The sequence below is a fragment of the Aricia agestis genome, chromosome 8 (assembly GCF_905147365.1).
Source record: "Aricia agestis chromosome 8, ilAriAges1.1, whole genome shotgun sequence".
Taxonomy (NCBI): Eukaryota; Metazoa; Arthropoda; class Insecta; order Lepidoptera; family Lycaenidae; genus Aricia; species Aricia agestis.
The window spans coordinates 18,503,602-18,520,868 of NC_056413.1; the positions used below are offsets into that span (position 1 = coordinate 18,503,602).

At 41.6% G+C, this 17,267-nt stretch overlaps 1 protein-coding gene across 1 annotated transcript in view; it reads right to left on the reverse strand.

Moving 5' to 3' along the window:
* LOC121729990 (protein crumbs) overlaps positions 1-17,267 on the reverse strand; it is a 51,194-nt gene that overhangs the window by 23,455 nt on the left and 10,472 nt on the right. The window contains exons 2-8 of the mRNA XM_042118775.1: positions 7,018-7,179; positions 2,470-2,690; positions 2,115-2,304; positions 1,409-2,040; positions 956-1,172; positions 660-731; positions 228-362 (exon numbers count right to left, since the gene is read on the reverse strand). Of these exons, the coding sequence (XP_041974709.1) occupies positions 228-362; positions 660-731; positions 956-1,172; positions 1,409-2,040; positions 2,115-2,304; positions 2,470-2,690; positions 7,018-7,179 (1,629 nt within the window). The remainder of the gene's footprint in view (positions 1-227; positions 363-659; positions 732-955; positions 1,173-1,408; positions 2,041-2,114; positions 2,305-2,469; positions 2,691-7,017; positions 7,180-17,267) is intronic.

A 17,267-nucleotide genomic window follows, 5' to 3' on the forward strand; every position in this document is an offset into this window, starting at 1 on the left:
TATCTTCCAAATATTTTACTTCTGTATAGAGTATTCACTATACAACAAACTACCGGTTCTGGAATAAACCCGACGATTAGAGCCGGCGTAAGACAGTCTCTTCCAAAAACGGAGATTAACTAAATCAAATCTTTTGTGTAAAAATTCTGTCGCTCTTTATTACTGTATCAGTTACCACAAAGTACCCTAAGCTACATAATATATAACATGCAGAAATTGTATGTTACCTCTGTAAGGCGGTGCGCACACGCACTCGAAGCCGGGCGGCGCGGGCGCGGCGCGGCAGGTGGCGCCATTGAGGCACACGCCCCCCGCGCACGCCCCCTCCGCCAGCGAGCAGTTCGGCGACGAGCCAGGAGCTCCTGTAATGTAATACAGTTTACTTACTGACATACAGCCCAAGTAGATCTACTATCTACTTGGGCTGTATGTCAGTAAGTATAGTATAGTAGTAGTAGTAAGAATTTCTTTATCGACCGTACTCGTAGTACGTACTCGTACAATATAACTCGACTAAACTACGTAGTTTAGTCGAGTTATATTGAGCTTATGACCATAAGGTCAAAAAAATGACACAACGGAGTCATTTTTTTTTTTATGTATAACTTGTTGATTGCTTTTGTGTATAATAAACTGGTTAATAAATGCTTGATACCTACCATAGTATCCCAAGTCGCAGACGCACATCACTTGCTTAGTGACCATCATACCGGTGACGGCCGCCGGTGCACCTGCAACAAATATTGCTGTTACAGTGAACTGAACTGATATATACCATTCGCAAGTGTTGAAATCACTTACATAATATATTAGTTTGCCTAACAAATAAATGAAAACGCACACACGTGACGACCCGTTTTAGGGCACGTTAAAATTGTGTTTAAATACGGAATTCACTTCTACCAAAATATGTTTAGAATATACGTATGTTAGGACTTAAGAGACAAGTACCAACCTGCTCGACAGTGCGAGTGCGGTGGGCACACGACGTCGGCGCAGGCGGCGGCGGGGGCGGAGGCGGGCGCGGCGGCGGGCGGGGCCGGCGCGGGCGCGGGGGGCAGGCACAGCGGCGGCTGCAGCCCGCGCGCGCACACGCACCGGAACCCGCTGCCGCCGTCCTCCTCCACGCACACGCCGTACAGACCGCACGGGCTCGACGCGCACGCCGATTTCTAAGGACCAAATAACATGCATGATATACTATGTAATTGATTGTACTATGCATGCATGATACATAAATAGCTTGGAATTGCAAAAATATAAATTATGTTTCAGTAGCACTAGGTGTTAATGAATAATGTTAATATTCACTATTAGTGAAAACTCAATTCTACTGTATCTATCTGTAGCCGTTTTTTTTCCATGTTTGTATCTTAAAATAAAATAAAGGTAACATAAGATACGGTACCTGCTGGCATCGCTCGCCGATGTAGTCGGGCTGGCAGGCGCAGACGAAGCCGCCGTACGTGTCGTAGCAGACGCCGTGGCCGCACACGCCGCGCTCCTCGCACTCGTCCACGTTGGTCTCGCAGCGCGGGCCGGTGTAGCCGGTGCCGGCGCAGTCGCATGTGAACTCGCCCGCGCCGTCCACGCACCGCCCGCCGTGCAGGCACGCGCCCGCCGCCTCCGCGCTCGCGCACTCGTCCGCGTCCACCTCGCAGTCGCGGCCGGAGAAGCCGGGCGGGCAGTCGCACGCGTAGCCCGCGCCCGATACCGAGCACGAGCCGTTGTGGAGGCAGGGGTTGGGCACGCAAAGCGGGTCGAGCGAATCCTGCAGCTCGCAGCGCGCGCCGCGGAAGGGCGGCGGGCAGTCGCAGGAGTAGTCGCCGCGCGCGTCCTCCTCGCAGCGGCCGCCGTTGGCGCAGGGCCGGGACGCGCACGGGCTGCCGGCGTCCACCTCGCAGTTGTTGCCGGTGTAGCGCGCCGTGCAGTGGCACTCGTAGCGATCGTGTCGCGATATGCACGTGCCGTGCCGCAGACACGGCTCGTTGTAGCAGAAGTCTTTGGGCGGAATTCTCAGGACGTCCTTTCTGTCCTTACCTAAGGAGACGAGCGGGCGAGTTAGGGAGCTTCTCGACAGATATGTCTACGCTATCGACAGCGGGAAAACTCACACTCGTCAGTGGAGAGGGGGCAGGGCCCGAAGCGCGCGGTGGCGGTGAGCACGCGGTGCGGGTGGAACTCGAGCTGCGGCCCCTCGCGCACGCAGCCGCTAAACACGGAGCCCACCAGCGCCACCGCGCCGCCCGCCTCCAGCGCGCCCGGCGCCAGCAGCTCCGGGTTCCACGTCACGTTCGATATCACCTGCACAGGACATAATATGAATAGTTACATACAACAGATCCTTATGGGACACACACCAACAGCAGCACATTAGGTCATTTATTTTGGTAACTGCCCCCTCCAATTACTATCGCATCTCTTTCGAACGTAGGACGAGCTATCTAGAATCTCCCCCGTTCCCCTCACCTGTGTCTCGTGGTCGAGCTCTAGCAGCAACGCGGGCGGGTTGGGTCGGTAGCGCAGGGCGAGCCAGTGCCAGGCGTTGTCGAGGGTCTCGCGGGGCAAGGCGACTTCGCGGGGCGCGGGGGGCGGGGCGCCGGGCCGCTGCCACGACACCACTACCTGGTCGAACAGCGCCGTCACGTGCAGCGTGTAGCCCTCGTTACGTTGGGAGAACAGCTCGCCGCCTGGGAAAGAATGAATGTATCTATTACTAGATCTTCCGTCTCTCTCTTTCTAAACTCCTATGTCCTTTCCCGGAACCCAAAGTACATCCATAATATATCTATCAAAATTGTTCAGAAAAGAAACATACAATGACATCATAGACCATAGTATATTTTGTAACGAAGTAGGAATATTGTTGATACACAACATGATTATTTTAACGACAGTCAGAGACCAGAGTATCTAAACACGTAAGTACAACGTTTTCGAAGCCCAAATATATAAAATTTAATATCGTCATCACTCGCATTAAATCTGAGCGTAATCAAACTTGAGGCCATGTTTTTTTGTGTTTAATAGTAGATACTCAATAGCTCACGAGAATCGAGTGACGCAACTGTCATAACACCGCGCCCGCGCCGGTGCCGCCGCGCCGCGCGCGGGTGGGCGGATGCGGCGTAGTAGAGAAGACATAGCCGAATAGAGAAGACACTTGGATGCCAGGGAAAAAAGACTTACTTAAAATGCATACCAATTTAATCAGACACGCTATAGTGTACAATATCTTGAACATAAATATCGATGACAGTAGCTTCTTATGTATGAGGAACTGAGTTTTGAGATATGTTGTGTCCGGTGAAATTCGCCAACAAACTGTTATGCAGTTTGGCGATTTGTATTGTCTAAGAAAAAATGTAAATTTATATAAATTATATTTGGATAAATAAAAAAAAATAAAAAAAAAGTATATGGTTTGAAACTATGAATTGATGTTTAAGTGAACTTCGACATGCACCTTTACGAAGATAAAATCACGGTCAGAATGCATTTCAACCTGTTGAATCTTAATGAGAGACATATAATAATATGTCCAAACTCCAAAGGTAACTTTAATATGTTCGAACTGTCATGTCGCCTCTGCGAGGACATTGCACAGCGGGTGCGCGTGCGCAGGCCATATCAGCGACCGCACGAGACACGAATACCGATCACCGCACCACGATCTGTCCGACATTAGAAATCGAGACAGTTCATTGACTGAACAATACTCGATATTGATGAGATGTATTCAATAGAGATAATCCCCGATGGGCGTAAACAGATTTTGGGAGGAGTCGACGGTATAAACAAGTTTGATTATGTTATGGTAATATCACTTATCAATAATAATATTTATAGTTAATGGAATCAGGCGTTACTTTGCGGAAATCCATAGTTTAAATTTAGTTTGTTATTATTTTTAGCAATATTCCGCGAAAACAAGTTTTCGCGGAATAAATAAACTAAATTTAAATAATAATTATATTGAAGATTTATTATAGTGCATACATAGTTTGGTAACTATAAAACTCTATGAAGGCTATTTTTTGTTGAAAAATTGAATCCCGTGAGAATTTCGCGGGATTCAATTTTATTGATGCGGGCGGAGCTGCGCAGAAAGTCTAGTTATTTCATAAGACTAATCTATGATGGAATGGCTAGTGATTGACTTGGCATACGTATCCTAAACAGTGTGGTATTTATACCAACTTATTGTATGATATGTAATAATTTTAATATCGACTTAGAAAGTAATACACAGTACACACTCGCCAGTCGCCGGTATTGCAAGCAATTAAGCAACCTGTGTAATTGCATTTCTTACCGTCTAATGACATTAACAAATGTTGTCACGCGATTGTAAAACTGCCTTTTTATCCGACTCCCAAAATAGGAGGCTAATTATTTTTTAGGTTTATCGTTTATACACTTTCTTTATTAACTGGCCACAAGATACAAGCGTTTATCTACCTAATTTTCGATTGAACTTAAAATAATGTAAATGCAGCTATACAGTTGCTAGGAGCGATAGACAAATATAAAGCTATATTTTTAATAAATTCAAAGAATATAATTTATAGATTACCGATAAACTATTAAATAATTAAGTATAATTAAAAGAAGTTAAATGCGTGATGACTAAAATAAATATACGTCGTGTCACTCGTGCCTATATCAACGTCATTCAGTGGTTCAGTGGACTGACATAACGTACACTAACGAGGGCTTAGCGTGCGCGCCCGCCGCTCGCCGCCCGCACGCGGCGACGCACGCGCACGCTAACAGCGTACACTATTACACTATTTGCAAATTGCAATATAATTACTTTGAGATGTAATTAACAAGATAAAAATGAGAAACCTTTCGATCATATTATCTCCTCTCTAGTCGCGCTTTATTGCCTCGAAAGTAACATTAACGAATGTCTAATCGAACCATCGTTAAAGACATCATTATGTACTTATATCAGAAAGTCGATACGAGCACGTGGACTAAGCTACAGACTGTTCAGAATTATTATACCTCCGAGAGAACCCTTATTCCGTCTACAATAAGGATCACTAATAGAAACAAATATATGTGGGAGAGCCATGCTTCGGCACGAATGGGCCGGCTCGACCGGAGAAATACCACATTCTCACAGAAAACCGGCGTGAAACAGCGCTTGCGCTGTGTTTCGCCGAGTGAGTGAGTTTACCGGAGGCCCAATCCCCTACCCTATTCCCTTCCCTACCCTCCCCTATTCCCTTCCCTTCCCATCCCTACCCTCCCCTATTACCCTATTCCCTCTTAAAAGGCCGACAACGCACCTGCAGCTCTTCTGAAGCTGCGAGTGTCCATGGGCGACGGAAGTTGCTTTCCATCAGGTGACCCGTTTGCTCGTTTGCCCCCTTATTTCATTAAAAAAAAAAAACACCGGGGTACAACAACAGTAAACAGACTAAAATCACGTACAAAGTAAAAAGCTGAGTGCAGCTCGCACCGGAACGACACTCGTACGGTTTCAGTTCACATATAACGGGGGCACGTGAACTCCGGCACGTGAGAGAAACGGATTTGGTGACGAAGCCGGACACTTCACACTGCCACTGTGTAAACAACTCGTCAAGATATTAGCAGACCATTAGGTATACGGATCAAATCATTGGCGACTGAAGTATTCAAAGCGCTGTATATCTCCCAAGTATGTGCAGTGCGCAAGAGCACTCTTCCTTCATTTACTCCCACCAGCGGGGCTAAAATGGTCACATTTAGCAATTCCTCTCAATCAATTCAGCAAATGAATTGTCAAAACTGTCAAACTGACAAATGTCAAATGTACAAAAATACAGAAATGAATTGCAAGCAGAGTTGCATTATGCGTTTTTAGAAAAATGAATCATATTATGATTCATATTATGATTCTTCAATGCAACCATTTTAGCCCCGCAGTGTTGCAGTAGGAAGGAGACACTACTATCGACTGGCGAGAGATCAGGTGCAGGAGCAAATTTTTGCATTCCCATCCGACGTAGGATCCGAATTTTTGCATACCAAACGTCTTGGAAACAACGTTTTACTAAACCCACGACCTTCGAGTCCAGAGCCAAGCACAAAGCTTCTCCAACACTGAGGCCTAAAGATCTGCCTAATACGTCGGTGAGAGGATTTCGGAAGCAGTCTAGTTCGTTTAGCGTAAAATTGCATTTTTAGTTTGTAATAAGTAATAACTTTTACTTTTATAGCGCGTGTAATAGAGCAGTCTCGGATATTTTTAATTGAAGAAAGAAAGTGTTATGTTAATCATGTGATAATTATGTGCGTCTGCTTCCGAACGCGCGCCGGCTACCGTTAGTAATAATTGTGCATTTACAAACTACAACATGACTTTATTTGACAGCACTTTATTTAAGAGAAGAATAATTGAAACATCCGTAAGATCGGAAGAGCCCTTGGCTGTAACAATGACTCTACCATGTCAGCTTAGCCATGACATGTTTTCTTACGAATATTATATAGAGTTGGATTTCATAAAGGCTCAGACTGTGCGCAGGGCGCTACAAAGCTCGGATGTAGCCAGGGTCGCGTAAATGGGCTTAAGAGAGAAGACGTATATTGACCGTGTAGCCGGTAGCGGATCAAACAATGCCCAATCCTGAATAACGCTATCTAAATTTCCAAATAACTGAAATCAGCCTAATAATAATATTATGTCATAACCCAGTGGGACGGAAGACCGACACGTCACACGCTCACACGACTGGCGAGAGATCAGGCGCAGGACCGACTTTTTACATGCCCATCCGACGCATGATCATCTTGCTTGTCAGACAATCTAGTGAACATCCTGCATTGTCCTAACCAAACTTGGAAATAACAATATGTTTCCAACGCGGGAATCGAACCCACGACCTCCGAGTCAAGAGCCACGCTCTTAACCACTGGACCACGGAGGCCTATACAACATCTGAAATGACCACAGTGGGCTTTGATCTAACCGAGCAACGTAGCACCTTGCTCAGTTTGAAGATTGATAAAGCAACTCACCAACACATGTCCTATAGCTGAGGCCGACGAGCTGCTTGAGTGTGATGGGCTTGGCGAGGCGGATGTAGGAACTGCCGTTGAAGTACGCCTCCGGCCGCTCTGAGTTGCCGAGCGGGCTGGCTGCGCGCGCGCACGACAGCGCCGCTAGCACGACGGCGAAACCTGGCGAAAGCGAATAGGAACATAGAGATAAGGACTTGCTAATTTTAAGGAGCTCGGAGAATATAAATGCTAGTTACAAATCAATTATAAATTATAATATTATTTAATTACATAAAATTGATTTCATAATACGTCATAGTTTCAATAGCATCTAAGAAATGTATTGGAAACTTTTTTCCAGCGATCTTAAACTTGTGAATGGCCCAATACATAGATTTCACATCATAGTAATACTGTATGTAAAAAGTAATCTTGAAGACATATTTAAAGTAAAAGCTTATGTTCGCGAATGTTGGTCAAGTACTTGCGTATCACGAGCTAATGTCACGAGACAGTACGCGTGCGTTGTAAAACACTGTTATAGTGGGTATAACCTCACGAAGTGGCCACCCACCAACCGAGGTGCTAGGTAGAGACATAGAGACCATGTTATTTGGAATCCAGGAAAGCGGAGAAAATTCGGTGCACGGTAAAAAGAGCTCTTGGCAATAGATTCTAACATACAACTAGATGCACAAGTATTCGATTTTCAACCCTGTTGCATAAAGCTCAAAGTTATTTTCCGTTCTCTGAATTTCTAAAGCGTTACATACAAGTTACAGCTATTAACGACTTATCAATGTGCTTTCATTCAAAAACCTTGTGATATTACCAGCCCTGATCAGCAAGGCAATCCAATTATCCGAATAATCGATACACATCGGCTAATCGAGTTATAGATTTACGAGATCTCGGCAACTCTACTTTCAGACTTCTATGCCCTACAGGAAATGCCCAAAAAGTTGCTTAAAAATTTATGGTTTTCACTTTTCACAGAAGCGTCTCATAAAACATTGAAAGTGAACACGAGAGTGAATACTTTGCCTCTTCGCCTTTTCTGAGGTCTCAGTTTTGGGGCCCAAAATAACTGTTGCTTGCAGTTTGGAAGATGGCTGAAAAATTAAAATGCAAAAAAAATGGTAATTCCAATTACGTAAAACTGGAGACTCAAGTTATACAAGAAGACATGTCAGTCGTCTAACAGTTAAGAGAATTCTAAAAATTACTATTCATCTAACTTAGTTATCGTAATAAGCGGCATTGTCTGAAAGCCGTACCAAGTGCAATATTATAGCGATACAGTAAGCGACGAAAGCATTGGAAAGCGCGCTGGGAATGGGAAAGCCGGTGGCGACTGGCGCGGGCGGCCCATGGGAAACATTCTCTATAGACACACATTGTCTCGGTCTTGTCACTTGTGTCGTACTTATGCGAACCTATCGTAATTTTATCTGCAGGATCTATACATTTTCACTTTTAAGTTTTAATTCCACAATTGTGTTATAGTACATTTGTGTGAAGTTTGTAGTTTGTCGTCAGTAGAAAACTACAGTGAGACTGAGCATGTTTTTTGTAGAACGGCAATATCTCTAACGGTTTGAACATTAACTTTACTATTTCAGCTTAAAGAATTGGGGGTTCTTTAAGAATCAAACTGTGTCAATACTCAACATGGATTTTAATAATAATAGCATTGAAAAGTTTACGAATCCTCAAATATAAGTACAAATTAAGCATTGAACACAAAACACAGTGCTGGCCGACCTAGATACAGTCACCGCCTCCATATAAGTAGCCCAAGAGTCAAGACTAACTTCCCTTTCCAAACATTTACTCATTGGAAGGATAGCTAGGATTTATAAAACAAACATTAATTGATTGCATTAGCGTTAGAAAGGTACCCCATACATGGTGTTCAAGAAAATACCACAGTAGAGCCGGTGGACAGTGGAAGTGGTCAATGGCTGTTGCTAGGCAACGTAATGTAAACAATTAATCATGAAAACTTGCATGACTTTATTAAAATTCCAAAAATAGCAAAAGGGTACTTTGTTAGTTGTTACTACAAAACCTAATAGCTACTCTTACCCTACACGATATTTATACCATAGTATGTTCTATATATGTACACATTCTATCACTACGGAAGTTGCCTTTGCCGCATTGGGTGAAAGCTGTATGACGTCGGTGTTATGACGTCAGACGCCCTAGCGCCCTAAATCCTTATATGTATTTGTGTGGCAATTAGGCCACTCACTCAGTCCCCAGTCAGTTACCTGTATCCCTAGCTGCATTCATGGCACGTACAGAGTAGGTACAGACTCAGTAGGATTAACTAATTATTACCTTTCTTACGGGATATTAAATAAGAAATAATTGGGTGCTAAATATTCAACGAACTTTTTCAAAACCTCTGTTAGAGGGTTTGAAATGTTGCCAAATTCAGGATTCTCTCTCGAGGTTCTTACGAATAAGGTGATGCAATAAGTTATGGCAGTAATTAAAACGAGACAGCCATTGTTTCCGCATCAGCGAGTGACCGATGACCGCGGGCCTGGGGACAACAGCTTCGGCACAAAGGTGAAACGAAATAAACCGTTTAAAGACTTTCTGCAACGTCATTTGCAAATCACTCCATTCGCGGAAATTCACGATTGAATGTCGTTTTGAGGAAATCCTATAATATAATGTATCTGTAGATATAATTGCCATTTTAAATAACTTAGGGCCTTTTTCACCACTTACTGATAAAGTGCCGAATATTCACAACTTTTTTTACAGATTTTCCATACTTTATCTGTCAAGATAATTGGTGGATAGTCTATTCCTCACTTATCAGGAAGTGGTGCACCAGGCCCTAAGGCAGACTAATAATATGCAACTCTTTTATTATTCTCTTTTATATTTCTTTTATTATGTTTTTGCCACTCAGATTAGCTAGTCCGCGTTAGCCGTTAGTCAATGATGGACAAACATTACCGATTTCAAATGTGCAGAGAATTAGCATGCATTGTCATTCTGTTCATTTCAAAAGGTGAAACACATAGAAGGTGTGGTGAAGAAATACAAACTGTTTCACATACATCATGTCAGGTGTATCATGAGCCACCTGGTGACAGAAGTGGTCAGGGTGCGGGGGTGCATGCCTGTGCGTTAGTGCACCCCGGGGTGACGGGGGCGCGGTGTAGGGACGCGGGGAGGGGGATATCGATCGCGCTGACCCGGCGGCCCTGTTGCATGCAGTCGATACCCGATCCGAACTGGAGCACGCCAATCTCGCGCCTACAGCCCGGTGATACGGTCGCGAGTGCCATGTGCTCATCGTATTGCACACGGTCTTTTGTAAGCACCGATGCCGCAACCGATTTTTTTTTATTCTCCGCCTCCGCTTTGAAAGGATTCGGCGAAATGTTGGTTTAAGCCGAAATAATAGATTGGTCAGAGAACGTTCTCGTGAATACGGTTTCCAAAACAAAACAAGAGTTTGTTTACACCGTCGCTTCCTTTACTGTCTTGGATTACCGGGTAGAGGTTTTTAACCCTGCCATATCCAGCGTCTGCCAAATAATATCTACGAGCCACGTCCTACGAATAATGAAAACTAGGCACGTCCCTAGTTACACCAAAAGTAACTAACCTTTAGGCTTTAGGCCAGTCCACTCGCTCGCAATTAATCATTTCGAACAAATGAGTGCTCCTTTCAATGTTTGTACATACTAGGTGGATCTAAAATTTTGAAGTTACAACACTCAACATCTGAACATTAACCTAGCCGGTCCTAGCCTAACTAAATTTTTCACGCCTTCAGTCAAGTTTTATTTCAAACTTAGTGGCAAATTGCCATATAGCTACGAATAATAAAAACTCCATGCAGCTTTAAAATGTTCGATGTCACAAAAAACGACAAAACACCGGCAAAGTACGGTGAAGGTGAAGGATGCGGTAGTTTTAAAGACATGCGAAAGATGAGAACAATGACATTGCAGTCGTTAAGAATCGATAACAATAATTTGTTATGTAGACTGTAGAGATACAGTGTTCTACTGCAGTGAGATACAGTCATGGGACTCATGGGTCATGGATGAGCCCAATTATGGTTATGGGAACACTGAATGCAAGATCAGAAACAATAAAAAAATGTTTTTATATTCAGTTCTTGTTAAGAAAATTTAAATTACCATGCAAAACAAAAAGCAACACCGAATTATGTAACAAGCTTACAAAGGTTATCGTATGGCAGAACTGTTACTGAAGTGATTCATTACGTTACTAATGGAATTACCAGATTATTTTATGAATATTAAATATTAATGAAAAAATTACTAGCTGTATGCAATATCAACAATCGTCAACAAAAAGACCGTCTTGCTCCATTTAGGGAGTGTCACGTATGCAACAGGCAGCACGTACGATGTTCCCACTTCCTTCCCCAGACAACACCTAATGGAGCACCTTGCAACGCGCGGCGCGCCAGACCGTTTATTCTAATAGGGCACCTGACACAATATTCTTGGTAACTTATCTAATAGCACCTTGCAATGAGCATGTTCCAGACAATACCTAAAGGCAGAAGGATTATAGAGTTGCTCACATTGCATTGGTGTCTTCAGTTACTGTTGCCGTACCATAGTGCATACACGGTACGGTTATGTACGAGATATTTTAAATATTAAATGTTAGTAATAGATTTTGAGATGAAGACAGAAGACAAAATATATGAAATAACATAATTTGATTTCAACTAGATGACGCCCGCAACTTCGTTGCGCCAAAACTAGTTTAACGCTCGGGAACCGTACATTTTCCTGGGACAAAAAGTATCCTTTGTCCATTCCCGGGACCCAAGTTTCAGCAAAATCGGTTCAGCGGTTTTGGCGTGAAGAGGTAACAGACAGACAGACAGACAGACAAACAGACAAACAGACAGACAGATGGACAGACAGACACACTTTTGTATTTATAAAGTAGATGACGCCCGCAACTCCGTTGCGCTAAAAATCGTTTTAAAATCGCGCGAGAACCGCACATTTTCCCGACCCGGGATAAAAAGTATCCTATGTCCTTTCCCAGGGCTCAAAGTATATCCATACCAAATTTCAACAAAAAATTTTGAGCGGTTTGGCCGTGAAGTGGTAACAGACAGACAGACACACTTTCGTATAAATTATAATATTAGTATGAAACTTGGAAGTATGGATATAATATTATATGGATTAATAACATCATTTGTATGAGTTCAAAAACGTTGAGAGTGTCTCTTATCTGTAATCTGTATCACAGCTGCCCTCTATTAGTATCGGAATGTGATGTAGAGTCTTCTTAGAACGAGGTGCCAACTGTGGTGCCAACTGCCAAGTTAACTTCTGCGTGTTTCAATGGACAATATACCTTCAAAGCTTTAAAGTTTAATTATTCAAATCGCCATTGTATGCAAAGTATCACATGGATGTAGCCATCATCTAAGTAGGTTGGCGACTGGCGAGGCTCGAAGTACGGCACTTAGCACAGCGCTGGCCATTGTTGTCAGTAGTCAGACAATACCTCGCCACAGCGTCCTCACCCCTCACCCCTCATCATGTGAACAATCATACACACGTGACACGTGTATCAAAACATCGGATATGACTTTCTAAATCATAAAACTAGATCGAGAGAAACTGTCGTGTAATTTATCGATTTGTCTTTAAAAGTTTACGGTTTAATCGCGTTTGCTGGAGAAGACAATTAGTGGTTTTAATTATTATCAACAGCCTTTTTTCTAGCTTAGTCCCATTTAAATAAGTTCCAAAAATAATCATTAGTAGCATTAAGTAATAACTAAATAACAACTATTTTAATGAACTAGACTGACTGGTGCAAACGGGATTTCAACAATCACGACTCGAACAATTTTACGGCAATTTCATGATGTAATGGTTGATGTAAGGACATTTGTTAGAGCTCCAGTTCTTATGAACGGGTCTAAAATAATACTCAAAGTCCTAACGTATCACATCACAATCAATAGCATAATAACATAATAGGTTCTATTTCCCTAGTCGCAATAACTTCAAATAGTTCAATTTAGCTCTTCGATATCTTCAGATTTCGGCTCTGAAGCATCCGATTTTATACAATTTCCGTAAACTTTATCGAACACCAAACGTATAAGGCGCTTTCCTATTTGGCAAGCACGCGCAAACGGTCACTCAAGTGCGTTGCGCGTACGCATAGCGTTGTCGTGACGTCACGGCTGAGTCACGCCGCCAAAGCGGGCAGAACCGGGTGAGTCACGGGGACCGACCACCATTCACCCGCACAACGGTACCTGCGCGGACCCACAGACAATGCTCGCCGTACACGTTTCCCCGAAAACAGATTTCTAATTCTTACTGTAATAAAGAGTTTTGCGGAGATACTTGAAGTAGAATTCTTCTAAAACAATTCTAATTTTCTGAAAAGCAATATAAAGCTTAAAGACAATAAGGTTGTTAATATTTTGTTACTAATCTGTTTCACGTGGGTGCCAGCTGATCATTGTTTTGACCTGCACCCATTATTGTTTCCGTAACAACACCCCAAAAGCGATAAATAACTTCTGTGAACCCCAAGTACCAATGTACATGTGAACACTTATAAGTTATGACTCAGACAATATTGATCCTAAGGTAGCACCGAGGCCAGGCTTTAGAATAAAGATTGTCTTATTCAAATAATTTGCTTTTAATAAAAATGTATTATTAGCTGAACAATGTTCGAAAAGAAGTAATGTACTACATAACTACTTAAAGTGGCCAATTTTATAATCGGTACAATGATAATAATAATATGAACATTGTAGAGTGTACACCACAGTGTAGACAAACTGGAAAATCATCTACATAAATTCCTGAATCTAAGGGGGAAATTAAAGTAAGTAGAAATACAACAATATGTAAATTAATAACAAAAAATTAAAACCGACTTCCAAGGTAAAAACAATAATAACATCCTTATAATATAAACTAAAAAGCATTAAATAATTTTTCCTATCTAATAGTGCCTTTTTCCGAATTCGGCTAAACCTCAACTATTTCTGTACTCAATCTTCATCATTTTGAAGTCGGTACCAGATAGCTGAATATTTAGTTCTCTGACAGAATATTTGAAACTTTTGGAACTGGCACCGACTTCAAAATTATGAATATTGAGTACAGAAATAGTTGAGGTTTAGCCAAATTCGGAAAAAGGCACTATTAGATAGGAAAAATTATTTAATGCTTTTTAGTTCATATTAAAAGGATGTTATTATTGTTTTTACCCTGGAAGTCGGTTTTAATTTTTTGTTAAAAATAATAATTTCACTCTTTTTAGTTACCTAGTAAACTATCGCGTACTATACGTAGAATAATTAATACACCTGTATATTACTCTACGTATCTTATTACAAGCTCACCGGTGAGCGAGACACAATAGAATAACAATAGATTTCCAAGAATCCACGATCGAAGGATTAATAGGAGTATAATCAGTAAAACCGTTTCGGAGGAGTAAGGTAACTAACATTGTGACACGAGAATTTTAAATAATTTATGAAGATAAGAAGATGTACTTATTTATTGTATTAAATATTAATATTATAAGACACTTATTTAAAGGGTCAGTTGTAAATTGCAGTTTTGGTAAGTTTTTTCCCTCCCCCTTTCGGAGGGGGGCTGCCCCCCCCCCCCCCCGCCCCCCCCGTCCCCCGCTACGGTATCCGTGGTTAAGTAGGCCTTCTGTTAAGTCGTTATCGAACCGCTCATTTTTATCTCTCATTCAGTTATTGGACTGCTCAATTATTTTTTTATTACTGTCCATGTTTTACAGTCGCAATAATTAATCAACCGCCATAAAATTAAATAACTGCTCAATATTTTTTTTAAACTGATTATAATAACATCTCAAATATTTAAATAACTGCTCAGAAAATTAGTTCCCATATTATAATAAACTTACTTATCCTAAAACGTATACAGGGTGTAACAAAAATAAGTTATAATAATTTAGGGTGTGTACGTGTTCCTTGTAGAGAGTTCACTGTGAAAGTAGTAGCGCTGAAAGGCCAAGTTTTTTTTTCACTTTTGTATGGGGAAACTCGTGACGCTCGGGCCCTTGCCCATACAAAAGTAAAAAAATTTTTTCGTCTTTCAGAGCTGATACTTTCACAGTTAACTCTCTACAAGGAACACGTACACACCCTAAAGTATTATCACTTATTTTTGTTACACCCTGTATAAGTCGCGGGCAACAGCTAGTGTAGTTTACTACACTAGCTGTTGCCCGCGACTTCGTTCGCGTGGACTTCAGTTTATAGCGCGTGGTGTCAACAAAATTGGTGTCAAAAGCTACTCCTTAAATCAAAATACCCAAAATAGCCGCGCAGTGTGCACATAATATATATATTTTTTAATTAAACTTTTTCATAAGTAAGTACCAAATTTTAAAGCTTATTTATCTTTACACAACTTAGCTGCATTACACAACTTTAGCTTTACCCATAAACTATTTAGTATTTATTACTTACTTAAAGTAATATACCTGTAGGACGTAGTTATCAACTTTATGATTTACTAGATGTCCCGCGCGGCTTCGCCCGCGTAAATTAGGAATTTCACAGAAACCGTACATTTTCGAATAAAAATAGCTATAAATACTCCTTTCACGTGGTCTACTCTATATAATTGCCAAATATTGCTATAAAAATTGCTCCCGTGGTTCGTGAGATAAACCCTTTCTAATATTTTCCCCGTTTTATTATAGGCTATATAGCTTATATAGCCTATAGGCTTACTCGATAAATTAGATATCTAACACTGAAATAAGTTTTTTAATCGGACCTGTAGTTCCTGAGAATAGCGCATTCAAGCAAACATACTCTTCAGGTTTATAATATTATAAGTATAGATTTTTTTAAATTATCGCTTGACAAACTCGAGCCTCGATCTAAAAGACTATGAAAAGGCTCATAATCATGGGACGATGCATGGTATAATAAACACACCGGCAAAATTAGAGGAACATAACAAAATTTTCAATTTTTTTTTAATTGTTCACTGATTTTTATATATTTATTTATTTATTTACTAATTGATTATTAAAAAATAAATTTATTATAAATTTAGGGCATAAAAACGTGAAAAATAGAAAAAAATCAGCAAAAATAAAAAAATTAAGAAAATCTTATAAATTTCAGTAGTAAGTTTTTAAGATAAATTCTCATTTTTATTAAAGAAATGCCATGTTAAAAGCGTGTAATGCTGGTGTAATGCCTTCTATGGATCTCAAGAGGGCCTGGATACGCCATTCCATGCTTGCATTTTAATTGTCAATCATTTCCTGTGGGATATTCTCCTACTCCTCCAGTAGCGCCAACTCGAGCTCCTGGACTCATTTTGGAGCTGGAGTTTTAACTCGTACCGTTCACCCATTGATGTGCCACACGTCTTCAATCGGATCCACATCCGTAGACCACGCTGGCCTCTCCACCTGGGCTACGCCAGCATCGTTTAGGTAATAATGCCCGATTTTCTTACTCTATGGACGCACATAAAATTGAAAATAACTACCTAAAACTGTGTAAAAGGCACACCATGCAGTTCCAGGATGTCGGTGCTATAGCTCTGTACTGTCAAAGTACCATCATCTATAATCATCAGCTCCATGCGGGCTCCAAATCATATGCAACTCCAAACCATTACGAAGCCTGCATCATAGGCCACTGTTTCCGGTAAGTTTGATGGCCTGTAGCTTTCCTTATGATTTATCCACATTCTTTATCGCCTGTCAATACAATGTACACAGAATTTGCTCCCATCACTGTACAGCACAAGATTTCACTCACTTGTCTAATTTTGATGTTCACGCGCAAATCTTAGCCTGGCTCTTCGGTGTCCTGTCTCAAGTTTTGGTGCCCTTGCTGGCACTTTTGAGTTTAATTTAACTTATTTGAGTCTTCTTCTTACTGTACAATCACTTACACGTTCATCTTGGACCTGTTCCGACAGGTTTCGTGTCTGCATAGCAGTTTGAGGTCGATTTCTTAAGTTTTGTTTCCTTACAAAATGGTCATTTTGAACCATTGTCACCCGATATCTGCCTTGTTCTCGTCTCCGAACGTAAGATCCAGTCTCTCTGAAGCCTTGAAAGTTACGATGAACCACGGAAGCCGACACACCTAAGGCCTGACTGACCGAACGGTAGGTGTGACCTTTCTCTATCGTGGTTACAGCTCTAGCTGTCGCAGATGCTGGGAAATCACTAATTTTGTA